This window comes from Corvus moneduloides, chromosome 12 (assembly GCF_009650955.1).
Source record: "Corvus moneduloides isolate bCorMon1 chromosome 12, bCorMon1.pri, whole genome shotgun sequence".
NCBI classification, from domain to species: Eukaryota; Metazoa; Chordata; class Aves; order Passeriformes; family Corvidae; genus Corvus; species Corvus moneduloides.
Window position 1 is genome coordinate 12,120,013 of NC_045487.1, and position 14,396 is coordinate 12,134,408.

At 43.0% G+C, this 14,396-nt stretch overlaps 1 protein-coding gene and 1 long non-coding RNA gene across 4 annotated transcripts in view; both read left to right on the top strand.

Moving 5' to 3' along the window:
- Positions 1-7,389, top strand: part of SALL1 (spalt like transcription factor 1) — a 15,586-nt gene extending 8,197 nt beyond the window's left edge. For both annotated transcript variants that reach the window (XM_032122251.1, XM_032122253.1), the window contains exons 3-4: positions 722-4,131; positions 5,183-7,389. In XM_032122251.1, the coding sequence (XP_031978142.1) occupies positions 722-4,131; positions 5,183-5,623 (3,851 nt within the window). In that variant the 3' untranslated portion in view covers positions 5,624-7,389. The remainder of the gene's footprint in view (positions 1-721; positions 4,132-5,182) is intronic.
- An 849-nt stretch (positions 7,390-8,238) lies between these two features.
- Positions 8,239-14,396, top strand: part of LOC116450156 — a 194,655-nt gene continuing 188,497 nt past the window's right edge. Inside the window, exons 1-2 of one of the 2 annotated variants that reach the window (XR_004242697.1) lie at positions 8,239-8,544; positions 10,561-10,702. This is a non-coding gene — a long non-coding RNA (uncharacterized LOC116450156). Of the gene's footprint in view, positions 8,545-9,412; positions 10,137-10,560; positions 10,703-14,396 lie in introns of those variants that run through there. The other variant, XR_004242698.1, reaches the window with a different exon arrangement.

Here is a 14,396-nt window from a genome sequence, read left to right on the forward strand (position 1 = left end):
TTTGCTTAATTGTAGAAACATTGCTTGAGGCATTAAAAGTGGTCTTTAAAGTGCTTTGGCACTTTACCATTTTATGGTAAATGATACCATTCTATAAGGGACTTTTCAGTTTGTAACTGCAGCAGAATTAAGTTTGGTTGGAAAGTAGATTCATAGTTTATACTTTATGTAGCAACTTGGAAGAAATGGGGGATGAATCTGTAGCTTGGTAATACGTACTTTTTTTTCTTGTCAACAACTGATTGGGACCTCGAATGACTACAAATTAGTTTAGTGATGGGGCAACTGTCACAGATATCTTTGAATCGGTTGAAAATGAACAAGGTTGACAGGAACGTGAGAGTCTAATGAGTCCTTCAAATGGCTGATTTGCACTCAGTGGACAACTAGACAATAAGCAGTATGAATTATTGGAAATCAATACTTTGCTATGGAATTTCATTATGCTCCAATGCCTTCAGTTCATAGTATTTTATATTTTGATGGATTATCTGAAGCAAATGATCATCTAAGACACAGGGATTGATAAAACTTCCTTATACAGTTTCAAATGGTGCTTTTGACTTATTTTTGTGAAGTAGAAATATTGATCTATTTTCGTGTGCAATCTTAGTCTGTTTTAGAGTGGTAGATAAAACCAGTACTTTGAAATAAAATGTCCTGCAGATTTTTTTTTGTATTTACTGGTTGGTTCCTAATCCATCATCTTTTGATGTTATAGGAGACACAGAAAAGGGTCAAGCAAATCGAACCACTAAGAACAAGGACGCCCATGTCTGTGGCAGGTGCTGTGCTGAGTTCTTTGAATTATCAGATCTCCTGCAACACAAGAAGAATTGTACTAAAAATCAATTAGTTTTAATTGTGAATGAAAATCCAGCTTCTCCTTCTGAAACCTTCCCTCCTAGTTCCCCTTCTGATAATCCTGATGAACAGATGAATGACACAGTTAATAACACAGATCAAGTAGACTGCAGTGACCTTTCAGAGCATAACAAACTTGACAGGGAAGAATCCATGGATGTGGAGGCTTCCAGCATTAACAATAGCAGTAGCAGTTCCAAGAGTGTCAACAATAGTATTACAAGCAGTAACAGCTCCACAATGGGTACCTCAGCTGTAACAACCTCTCTACCTCACATAGGGGATCTGACAACACTAGGCAACTTTTCAGTGATAAACAGTAATGTAATAATTGAAAACCTGCAGAGTACAAAAGTGGCAGTAGCACAGTTCTCACAGGAGGCGAGATGTAACGGGGCATCAAGCACTAAACTCGCTGTCCCTGCCCTGATGGAGCAACTGTTGGCATTGCAGCAGCAGCAGATCCATCAGTTGCAACTGATTGAACAAATTCGTCACCAAATATTATTATTGGCTACCCAAAATACAGACATGCCAACATCTTCTAGCCCTTCTCAAGGTACTTTACGAACATCTGCCAACCCCTTGTCCACATTAAGTTCCCATTTATCCCAGCAGCTGGCTGCAGCAGCTGGATTAGCACAAAGCCTTGCTAGTCAATCTGCCAGCATCAGTGGTGTGAAACAGCTACCCCCTATACAGCTACCTCAGAGCAACCCTGGCAACACTCTAATTCCATCCAATAGTGGCTCTTCTCCAAATATTAACATATTGGCAGCAGCAGTTACAACACCGTCCTCAGAAAAAGTGGCTTCAACTATTGGTGGCTCACAGCTCAACAACCCACCAGTATCAGCATCATCTTCACCAGCTTTTGCAATAAGCAGTTTATTAAGTTCTGCATCTAATCCACTTCTACCTCAGCCCACCCCTAGTAACTCTGTTTTCTCCAGTCCCTTGTCCAATATTGGAACACCTGCAGAGGATTTAAACTCCTTGACTGCCTTGGCACAGCAAAGAAAAAGCAAGCCACCAAATGTAACTGCATTTGAAGCAAAAAGTAATTCAGATGAGGCATTCTTTAAGCATAAGTGCAGGTTCTGTGCTAAAGTGTTTGGGAGTGACAGTGCCTTGCAGATTCATTTGCGTTCTCACACTGGCGAGAGGCCATTTAAATGCAACATATGTGGAAACAGGTTCTCCACAAAGGGAAACTTAAAAGTCCACTTTCAGCGTCACAAAGAAAAATACCCTCATATTCAAATGAATCCGTACCCAGTGCCAGAGCATTTGGACAATATTCCTACAAGCACGGGTATTCCTTATGGGATGTCTATACCACCAGAGAAACCTGTCACGAGCTGGCTGGACAGCAAGCCAGTCCTCTCCACTTTGACAACTTCTGTTGGCCTGCCACTCCCACCAACGATTCCAAGCTTGGCCCCATTCATCAAAACTGAGGAGCCTCAGCCGATTCCCATTAGCCATCCTTCTGCTAGCCCTCCCTGCTCTGTCAAGAGTGACTCGGGAACAGCTGATCCCACATCAAAAATTTCGAATGGACTTTCTGATGAGGTAGAGGCTGGTGTGTTGCCTACCTCGAATGGCAAAACAGAAGAAAACCCTCAAAACACAAGCACCATCACTAACATGAGCAGCTCTGTGAGCTCCCCGGCAGCAGACTCGGGCTCCAGCAGTGTCGCCACTTTTACAAATCCGCTGATGCCTCTTATGTCAGAGCAATTTAAGGCAAAGTTTCCATTTGGAGGACTATTGGATTCAACGCCAGCATCTGAAACATCAAAATTGCAGCAACTTGTAGAAAACATTGACAAAAAGGCAACTGATCCTAACGAGTGCATCATTTGCCACCGAGTTCTCAGCTGCCAGAGTGCACTGAAAATGCATTATCGCACCCATACTGGAGAAAGGCCATTCAAATGTAAAATCTGTGGTCGTGCTTTCACTACTAAGGGCAACTTAAAGACTCACTACAGTGTCCACCGTGCCATGCCCCCGCTGAGAGTGCAACACTCTTGCCCGATCTGCCAGAAAAAATTCACCAATGCCGTTGTGCTACAGCAGCATATCCGAATGCACATGGGAGGGCAGATCCCCAACACCCCGGTGACAGAAAACTATCCTGAGTCAATGGAATCAGATACGGGATCTTTTGATGATAAGAATTTTGATGATATAGACAACTTCTCAGACGAGAATATGGAAGACTGTCCTGACAGCAGCGTGCCAGATACACCTAAATCTGTGGATGCATCCCAAGACAGCTTGTCTTCTTCCCCTCTGCCCCTGGAAATGTCAAGTATTGCTGCTTTGGAAAATCAGATGAAGATGATCAATGCTGGCCTTGCTGAACAACTTCAGGCAAGCCTAAAGTCAGTTGAAAATGGGTCAGTGGAAGGGGATGTTTTGACTAACGATTCGTCATCTGTCGGTGGTGATATGGAAAGCCAAAGTGCTGGAAGCCCTGCTGTCTCAGAGTCTACCTCTTCCATGCAGGCCTTGTCCCCATCCAACAGCACTAATGATTACCACAAGTCACCAAGTATTGAAGAGAAACCATTAAGAGCTTTACCAAGTGAGTTTGCCAATGGTTTGTCTCCAACCCCTGCTAACAGTGGTGCTTTGGACTTGACATCTAGTAACACTGATAAAATGATTAAAGAAGAGTCCCTGAGTATGCTCTTTCCTTTCAGAGATAGAGGTAAATTTAAAAACACCGCATGTGACATTTGTGGCAAAACATTTGCTTGTCAGAGTGCCTTGGACATTCATTACAGAAGTCATACCAAAGAGAGACCATTTATTTGCACAGTTTGCAATCGTGGCTTTTCCACAAAGGGTAATTTGAAGCAGCATATGTTGACACATCAAATGCGAGATCTACCATCACAGCTTTTTGAGCCCAACTCCAGTATCGGCCCCAATCAGAACTCTTCGGTTATGCCTGCTAATACACTGTCATCGCTCATAAAGACTGAGGTTAACGGGTTTGTGCACGGCTCTCCTCAGGACAGCAAGGAAGCACCCTCCGGTCTAGTAGCTTCGGGGCCACTGTCCTCTGCCACGTCTCCTGTGCTGCTCCCTGCTCTCCCCAGAAGAACTCCAAAGCAGCACTACTGCAACACGTGTGGGAAAACATTTTCTTCTTCCAGTGCTCTGCAGATCCATGAAAGGACACACACTGGTGAGAAACCTTTTGCCTGCACTATATGTGGAAGAGCATTCACAACAAAAGGCAATCTGAAGGTACTTTTTCCTCTTGCTGTTCTTAGGTTTCATTTTCTCCTTGCTGGGGGTTTTTGATTTTTGACACGTATTAATGTTGCAAGCAGTGGTACCTTTGGGTGTTTGTGGTGTGACTGTGTGTTTAGTCAGCTCTGGTAGACCTAGATGGCCTCTTGTTGAGTGCTCGTGCTGGCAGCAGGTCTGAGGCATGTGCTGTTTTGACTTAATTAGAATTCATCTGCCAGCAAAGACTGTCTATGTAGAGTGTGAAACGGAACAGCCTAATGATGGTAAGGAGTATTAATTAACAGAGAAATGCGTTTTGTAACTCACACACCTCTTCAAGAAGTGAAAGGCTCTTTAATGTGCTGTTTTTCATAACTATCATGTAAGATGAGTGTTTAAAAAAACTATTAACATAATTCTGGAAATAATGGGCATTACTTTAATTGATTATATAACTAACATTTCCTACTGATATGTGTTTGAAAAAGCAAATATACTTAAGTTTTAGAACACCAGTTGAGCACTTTAGTGTGTACATTTTTCTGTTGACAGAGTATTTCTCTAGAGGTTGCTGCCAGTAATGTGAGATGAATAATTACTTTCAGGCCATTCTGTATATACACGAGGCTCTCCGATGAGCAATCAGTAAAGGATACTTTCTGCCTGTCTGAAAAGGACATTTATAGGGTAAAGGGTGTCAAATACAATACTTACTATTGCAATGAAAGTGGACATAGCAATTCTATCCCTGAAAGCAGCTATCTGCCATTGACAGAATAATGCAAAGTCATTATAAACTAAATACATGTGATAAAAAAAAGTGTAAGAAGCAATGCATTGTTCAGCAGGAGAACAGGTTATTCTGGGTAATGGTGGTGGGCTAACCTAGAAGTAGTTTATTATTCGAGATGGGAAATGGAGCCCTGTATCCTCTATCTTTAATGCCATTCATTATGTAACAAGACTGGACACGTTCATGGATTCCTGCCTTCTCTGTGATCAAAATAAGTTTGAAATCCCTGTCAACCTCTATTTTTCGTTTGTTTGTTTCTTCCTTTCTTTCCAGGTTCACATGGGCACTCACATGTGGAACAGTACTCCTGCAAGACGAGGCAGACGACTTTCTGTAGATGGCCCCATGACATTTCTAGGAGGCAATCCTGTAAAGTTCCCAGAAATGTTTCAGAAGGATTTGGCTGCGCGGTCAGGGAATGGAGACCCGTCCAGCTTCTGGAACCAGTATGCAGCTGCACTCTCCAATGGCTTAGCCATGAAGACCAACGAGATCTCCGTCATCCAGAATGGGGGCATCCCTCCAGCACCAGGGGGCCTGGGCAACGGTGGCAGCTCTCCCATCAGTGGCTTGACAGGAAGCCTGGAGAAGCTCCAGAATTCAGAACCCAACGCACCTCTAGCTGGTCTGGAGAAAATGGCAAGCAATGAAAACGGGACTAACTTCCGTTTTACGCGTTTCGTGGAAGACAACAAAGAAATTGTAACAAATTAGAAGAAAACTCCATCAATAACATTCCTGCAAATAGTGCAACCTAGGGTTGTTTTTTCAAGCTGCAGGCTACAACATTACAAAGACTTTGTTTTGTACCATGTTCTACTTCTAGAGTTCTAAGAGAGCTTATTTATTAGTGATATAACCTTGCTTTGCAAACAAATGCAAATATTAACTTTGGTCTCCCGTATTTTGAACTAAATACTAATCGACTAGAGTGCTGTAAACTTGCTGTAACATTTATGGCAGTTGCAAGTCTGTTCTGCTAGGTGATCTTATTCTGGCATTAACTTATTTTCTATATCCAGTTTAACATGAACTCTGGTATTGATGCGATGCCTCAGTGATGCATTAGATCTCTAATAAAAATCTGTATATAAATGTACACTTTGATCCTGCTGGAAACTTTATCAGCAAACACATTGTTTAATTTTTCCAAACAGAATTAAGAAAAGGACTGAGAGAATATAGACTGAACAGTGTGGGTCCTTTACACAGCTCAGTTTTTGATTTTTATTATAAAATTAAAACTGCTTTAATTTTTGTAGGTTTAACATTTTCTGTTTTGAACTGTTATTTGTATTGTGCTTTTTACTTGAGTCGTCTTAAATGTTAATACACTTCTGTACAGTAATAAGCACGCGGATTATTAGAGAAGATACTGAAGTGTTGTTTTGGTAGTTGAAACTGAGACGTAACATTTTGCCTTGTAGGTATATTCATTATAGAAAATGTGCTGGACTTTCACAATGCTGCTAAGTATGGCATCTTGAACAACTTCCGTGGACAACTGTAGATGCTCCTGTATATACAATAAGACATCACTTTCATTAAAATGTACATACGTTCCTTACAAGACCAAGCCCTACTCCTTGACCAAGGGAACAAGTATAGTGTTTGTTTATTTTGTATTAGGCATTGGGGGGACAGGGGGAACCTTGGACTGTTACATGCACTTTCTCGGAAAGTTGAAAGGAAAAGAGGTCCAGTTTCTTTAACATTTAATACTTACTAACAGCAGAGATACTGTAATTTTACTCGAGTAATCAAATACATTTTTGCAACAGATAAAAAATTCGCTGTCTCTGTGTTTTTAAGGTGTACCTGTATTTAGTAATCACTTTGTATTATTTAGCCTATCCCTTGGTTAACATGAACTGTCCAGGTTGTATGTGTGTGTTTATATCTGTAAGTATGGGTATACATATATGTATTGCATATTAATTGCTAGTATATTTTTCATACCCCCTAATAGTGGGAAATATCTCCTTAACTATTCAACTCCTCCTTCTCATAAAATTGTAGATATTTTGGCATTTTTAATTTGTTTATTAAAAAAATGCTGCTAGCAAAGACCTTATTGAGCCTAGGTAAGTTTCCTTTGAAGGAAATAATTTATTATGTTTAAGGCTTGATTCGGTTCAAATGCTTTATATTTGATATTAATTTTATTTTATGAGATTGTATGTTTGTGGCATGCTTATGCTGCTATACCTATGTTAAGATGTCCACTTGCTAGCCTCCATATACTATGTGGGGTTTATAACTTGATTGTAAAAAAAACCAAACCAAACAAAACCTAATTGCTTTGGCCTTGCACATGATTTGGCTTCCCTTAAACACCTGCAATGCTCATTAACCTCAATGGGAGTTTGTCAAACATAATTCAGCCCAATATTTTCACCCAGTAGAGTTTCATCTCTTTACATTACTTTTTATGAAAAATAAATCAGATTGGCTGCCTTCAAATTATGCCTTCAAAAACACCAACAGGCATAGCCAATTTTGTGTCCATGTGATTTTTTTTTTTCCTATTCCCCCCCCCTCCCCCGCAATTCCAAGATTCAGGTGTTTTGTGTTACGGGATTTTTTTTCAGGATCACTGTGGGGGGAGTTGCCCACCTTTTTAAACAAGAAACAATCACTTAGCTCTTTCTGTAGCTTGAGTCACAAATTGGGTGTTGGAGAGGATTTACAACTGAAGAGCTGGGGTGAGAAATACTTTTCTTGAGGACTTTTCCCCTTCCTGTAATTATGAATCCTGCGTATTAACGCTGTAGTCTGGATACCTCTTGGACTTCATGTCTTTAGGACTTTTCCTGTTCGAATGTGATGATTCACCTGGTACATGATATGCGTTTTTGTTAACGTGTAAGTTGTACGCTAGAGCCCGCTGGCTTGTCAATGTGAATATTTAAGAATTTTAAGTCACTTTTTGGTCTCAGAAAAAGGTAAATTAAAAGGATTTTGATGATTTTATCAATGAAATACTAACTAATTCTCCTTTTAAACTGAGGTGAGATTTGTGCAACAGAAAAGTTGCCAGGGAAGGGTTAGCAGCCCCCAGCGCGACGGGAGGGTTTCCTCTCCGCGGCTTGAGTTTCATTAGTGCCTTTAACTTCAGCCTTCGGAGCCTCTTCCCACGGGGAAGTGGAGTCTTTAGGTTCCGAGGGAAGCCGCGCCCGGGGCAGGCGGGCCCCGCACTCGCGAACCTTCCCGGGCACCCGGACGCTCCTGCCGCTGGGTAACGTACGCGCTTGGCATTATTCAGGGGACAAAAAAAAAAAAAAAAAACAGAACAAAAAAAAGAGCGATTTCCTTTCTCGTACCTCGGGGCCTTTCCCCCGGCCCGCTCCCTGAGCGGAGCCCTGGGCTCGGCTGAGGAGCCGCCGTCACCAAGGAGGGGCCGCTGCCCGAGGGGATGCGCTGCCCCAGCCCAGCCGCCCCCCGCCGGGGCGACAGACCCTTTTCTCCCCCATCCTTTCCGAAGCGTTTCCCTGCGGTGCCGGCGGCTGCGAGGCTCCCCGGGACACCCTTCCGGCCCATGAGCCCGGCAGGGCTGGGGTGTCCCCGGTGAGCCGGGGCGCTGCCCCGCCGTGCTGCTGCTTCGCTCTGCGCTTCCCTCGCTGCCGTCGGCGGAGGTGGGTGCTGGCGGGAGGAGCGGCCCGCGCCCCGTGCATCCATCCCTCTGCGCCGGGCTGTGGGATGTGTGCCCGGGCTGTGGGATGTGTGCCCGGGCTGTGCCGCCCGCTGCGCGGAGGGTGCCGGGCCGTTCTCCCCGCGCTGCGCAGGAGCCTTCCGTGCCCCTTCTCCTGCCAGCCCGGGCTGGGGCCGGCCCGCAGCAGAGGCCGGGGACATCGTCCCTGTGCCCGTAGGGTGCGGGGCCAGAGGCGGCTCGGCGCTCCCCGCCCCGTCAGGCGGAGCGCCCGGCTGGTCTCCTGCGAGGGGAAGTGGGGGGGCGGGGGGGGGGAGCGGGAATAATTTGCTCTGGAAACGCGGAATGTTAAATTTCCCGTTACTCGACACCAGACCGTGGGGACTGGGGGAAGTTACCTCTCCCCGGAGCTGTCCTGGCAAGCGCACAAAGGTGCCCGCGTCGCCTCGCAGCTGGGAGCCGCGCTACCTCGCTGCAATTACCCAGCGCAGCGTTTCCTATTCACAGGCACTGAATTAATCCTTATTGAAGAATAGAGGTTTTTTTTCTTTACGGTTTTGTTATCGCGGCCTCATTTTTCTCATTAGCAACAAAGTTTTCTTTCCCCCCTCACCCATTCCCCCCCCCCCCCCCACTCATCTCGCCCATCACAATTTTATCATCCATTAAAATAAAGCACAGTGGGGTGGGTTGGTATTCTCTTCTTTCTCTTAAGCGCTAGCGATCGTTCAGCGCAATCATTTAATCATCCCGAGTAATTTTCTTCACCCAGAAACAGACGTGATTTATTTTAAAATGGGTCTAGTGGCGTGCGAAACTTCCCTGCTTGGGAAGAGCCCGCAGCAGAGCCGCAGGACCGTGCTGGCCGGGACACCGCGGAGCTGCCCCTCCCGCCGGGCACCGCTGCCAGCAGCCGGCCCGGGGAATTTGGGGTTTCCCCGAATGCCGGAGCGGGCCGAGGAAGCGAGGACGCGGTGCCCGGCCGCGGAGCAGCCCGGCGGGTGCTCGCTTCACCTTCACGGGGCACACCGGGGAGATGTAGCGGGGCTGACGGAGTGAAGGGCTCGTCAAAAGGACCCACGATACCGGCGGAGTGGAGAGAGAGAATCGGGGCAGCACATGGGATGGGCAGGAAGGAAGTTTCCGTATTGGCCAGGCAGGCGTGAGAAGAGAGAGGAAGCACCAAATTTCCCGGCTTATTTCGTGTGGGGATGACGACCAAATCCTAAACCCTTTTCTCCGGGAAAAGCCTGTTGAATTTCGGTGTTTCTTCATAGCCTGGGCTGTGGTTTGGGACTTAGGCACAGGTTGCAATCCCTCCCAGTTGCAGCGGGCAACAAATACCTCTGTTTGTTCCTGCTTTGTGAAGAATGTTTGCTGACCAGAAAAATGCAAGGGTTGCTGCTTGTTTTGACCTTTTCTTTGGGGCATGCTTCCTGCTTTTGAGAGTTCTGAAGTCACAAGCTACCTGGTTGTGTCTTTGCAGGAGGCCAGCTTTAATTGGCAGGAGAAAGTGTGACTTTGTAGCATGACAGTTCTTTTTTGCTGTCTCCTTGCCAGTGTCCCATAGTTCTGCAGGTTTGTTTCCCTGTCAGTGATCAGTAGTTCTCCAGGTTTGTTCCTGTTTGGTTGGTGTGTGTTTGTTTGTTTGTTTTCCCAATCAAAACAACTTTTTTAAATTTGGTTTCCCTCTCTTGTGAACCTGACAGAAGTTAAAATAATGTTTTTCAAATAAGTAGGTACAGTTATTTATACAAGCTGGAAGCACTATGTCTGCTAACTGCCGAGTCAAAATATAATGACTTAAAGATTTCACCTACAACACAGTCTGTTATATAAATACGTATCTCTAGACAAAACATTGAGGAGTAGAGGCCTGAAAATACTAATCTTAGTAGGAAAGACCATAAATAGTTGGAAAGTATGGAACTTCAGCTGAGAACAGTTACTGACAGCTGTGTTTATGATTTTCTGATTTGATATTTCTGGATTTTACATCCAGGTTACACTTAATATTGGAAAGGTTACCCTGATGCCTGGAAGATGGTGAGTGCATGGTGATTCCTTCCTGGGAAGATCTTGTTCCAGGGACATGGGATACCAGGATGCCCTGAACCACATACGGTGGCTGAAATATTTTACAGGTAATGAGGTGTAGGAATGATAGTGATTAAAATGATGTTTCTGGCTCCAATTATATTATTGTTTTTTCCTACCACAAGTTTGGTTTACATTTTTTCTGTCTTAATTTAGACTTTTTTTTTTTTTATCTACAAGCTAAATTTCTTAAGAGGCAAAGTTTCTCAATGACATGGGTAGCAGTAGAGTGAAAACAGGAGATTAGGAAAGAGGAATTTTCTTTAGTGCTCAAGTCTGCATAGCACTGCAGGAGCTGGTGAGGAACATGCCCATGAGGGTTGAAGTCATTCTCTGCAATGCTCTGTGTGGCAAGTGAGGCCAACATCTTGTAAGACTCAGAACACACAGTGCACTTGTGAGAACACCCACTGGAGAGCTGCAAAGTAAGAAAGTGATGCCATCATTCTTTTTATAGCAGTTAATTAGTGAACCCCAACTGCTAGCTCTTAATTTTCAGAAGTTACTATCACTTTTGGAAAGAACTTTAAGGACAGGTTAGATGGGCACCAAAAACGTGTCTATGCCCATGTTATACTTGGTCACCTGTGCTAATAAGGAAGGTTCTCTCTGGAAAGATCAGCTCTGAAACTTCTGGTGTCATTTCATCTCAAAAGTAAGAAGTCTCTCCACGTTAGCAGGCATTCACATCATCTGTACAGACAGCTCTCTTGACCAGCACAATGCTGAAGTGCAAAGGTCTATTTTCATTATTTAAAGGTCTTAAAAATGCAGCATCACAATGTCAGGTGGGTGTAGCAGAAGCCCTGAAGCACCTGGCATCAGGTGGTGCAACATGAGGACTATTTAGAATTGAATATGGAAAGCAAAAAAAATGGAGTGGTCTGGCACACTATAATGGATTTAACCCCAGTCATCACTACTTTCTTTTTCTTCATCCTTTTTATTAAAAATAATTCCAAAGTGGAGGCAGTAAGACCAATTGGATGAATGATGTTAAGAATTTTTTCAAAGCACTGCCTGTTTTAGCAGTGAGTAATTCTAAATTGCTTTACTTTCATCAGGATTTTAAAATGTCAGTTAATACATAATGACACTAACGTTTGTTTCATATGTACAATAACTAAGTGGATAATCGTGTTCAGTACTAAACGTGCATCCATGTGAACCCCTACCTTTCTGCTGATTAGAGGATCCATAGAATAGCAAATTATGTTGAGAGAGACAGAACAGACTTCAGAGGTTTATGTGTCTATTTACTTGTCTAGGCTGAATACTGAGTCCTCTCAGCAACCTGTGTCAGAACTGGTGCTGAGAACAGGGCTGTCTGTGATGGTTAAATCGCCAGCTAGCTCAGCTGTGGGGAACCCTTAACACCAGCACAGACCTCTGGTGCTGATACACATAAATCAACTTAACCCCCTGCTTAAGTCAGCTGAACTTATTTTGGCTTCTAGCTTTGAAGAATGCCTGAGTGCTGCACAGACAATTTCTGTAGTGCTGTTTAAGGTGTTATTTCTTTCCCTTTCAGACCAGATGTTTATGCCTGTCCACTGAGATTTATCCCCCTTCCATATTTGAATGGGCAGAATAGGTCTCATAAGCACTCTCCATTCATATCACTGCAAAGACTGAGTGAGTTCTTATTTGGTTCCTTATTTAAGATAGGAAAGAGTCCAAAATGTACTGGGCAGGTTTGCAGAGCTTAAGGAGATCATTTTACAAAAGGAGGTTGAGCTTATGTATCTGTGAGTCAGGCAGAAAAGAATTCATAAAGCTACAGCTCATTTGAGCTATAATTTCATGAGGTGTTACCTTCCAAACCAAGACTCCTAAAGGGACAACTGCCTACAAAATAGGCTTAGCTTAAATGCCACTGAAGTATGTCTAAATTTGCACTGAAGTGGGGGGAAAACACTCCATAATTTGTCCTGTTGTGACAGAGCACAGCAGTAACAGCTTAAAACACCAAGGCTCTTACTTCAGCAGTCTCCTTACTGACATCAGATGGGCACCCAGAGTCACTTTTCTTGCATGACCTATACAAAAAGTAGACTGGGCCCCTGTGTTCTCTCTGGATCTTAAGAAGTTGTTAAACCAATTCCTTCTTTTGAAAGCTGTAGGCATTCATGCTGGCATCCTCAATAAAGCTGGGACACAAACAAAAAAGCAAACAAACTAGTCACAGTGGCATTCAATGCACTTAAACTTGGAGGAAATGAAAATCAATATTCGTCAAATGGAGAGAAAAGGTAAAATGGACTGAGGAAAAATGTCTGGCTTTCTTAAAAGCCATTAGTGAAAATGAAAAGTTAACAACAATACTTGAATTTAATTCCTGCATCAGTGCTGTTTGAACCTATGGTTTCGTTGTTTTCATTCTCTCAGGATGCACTAACTTGATGTACTGACATTCCTTTTTTGTTAGCACTGCTGAATGGAATTTTAATTTTAATTAAAATTAACATTTTAATTATGAGTGATTTGGAACCTCAGAGGCTTATCTGGATAGTTTGCTTGTGGTTAAAATGCAAGGGATAATTTAGGAAGTGGAAGTTTCATCTCTGGTTCTGAGCATGTGTGACCTCAGCCAGTTGCTCCAATCTCCTGATGTGTTTTGTAAAATGACTCTAACAGCAGTTCCTTATGTTTAATTTTTGCTTATTTTGGGTATTTAGATAGGAAACTGTTCTCACTGGTCTTTTACAATGTGTGTATATCATACATGGCTACTCTCTGGGAACATAAATGGTTATAAAATAGCCAACACACAGCTATTTTGCATTTCATCATCTACTGGAACATCTGGAAGTTCTCTGCTGGTACCTCAGTACGTTATTTGCTACTTAATAGATGAAGTTCAGAAGTTAATCCTGTATTATATATGCTTACATTTTCACTGTATTTGTATGATCAAAACATTAGATTTTGCAAAAGGTCTCAAGAGATACTGTATTTTTGCTGAACTTCTGGATGTAGCCACGATCTTTTAAAATTTTCCATGTAGACAAGATGTCCCTTTCTTGGGAACAGTACAAGGAAATAGTGATTGCACTGCTGTCTTGCAAACAGCTACCCAGAGCTGATTTCTAGTTCTGTGATATTTATCACAGATAACAGATTCAGGTAATCAGTTCTCTTTATATATTTCTCATATATGAAGAAAATGGTAAGAAAGAGTAAGCAGAATTGTAAAGGTCATTTTTAATCAAAAGAAAAATGCTGGATAATATACAGTGTCACAGTTTAGGGCCAGACTTGTTGCCTTAGTGACCTTCTGGTTTGTTTGAGGGTAGTGTGTGAGGCAGGGTGATGTGAAAGGGCTCCTGGCCAGTGTGGTGTAGTGGAGAGTGCACTGAAATAAACTGTGCAAATTGGAGTCCTCTGCTGTTGCTGGTTTTGGTGCCAGTCTTTAATATTTTCTGATGCTCTACTGCTCATCTTGAATGACTTACTTTTTAGTTGAAAATTAGATATTGAAAATATTAACAACAAGAAAAATATGGCCAGCAATTTCCAACTCCCTGGCCCCTCACCTCTTTTGCAATTTGGCCTAAGTTTGAAGCTTGTTCAATGGTTTATTTTGCTATTCTAATTTATACAATGCTCAATTTAAACCATTCCAAAGAGTCATGTTTTTTAGAGAATTCTACCCTGTCTAATAATCAAGCTGTTAAAATGTGTTGACACAAAGTAACTTAAAATCATGGCCCAAGTCCCATGACAGTGGACAGTTACCAG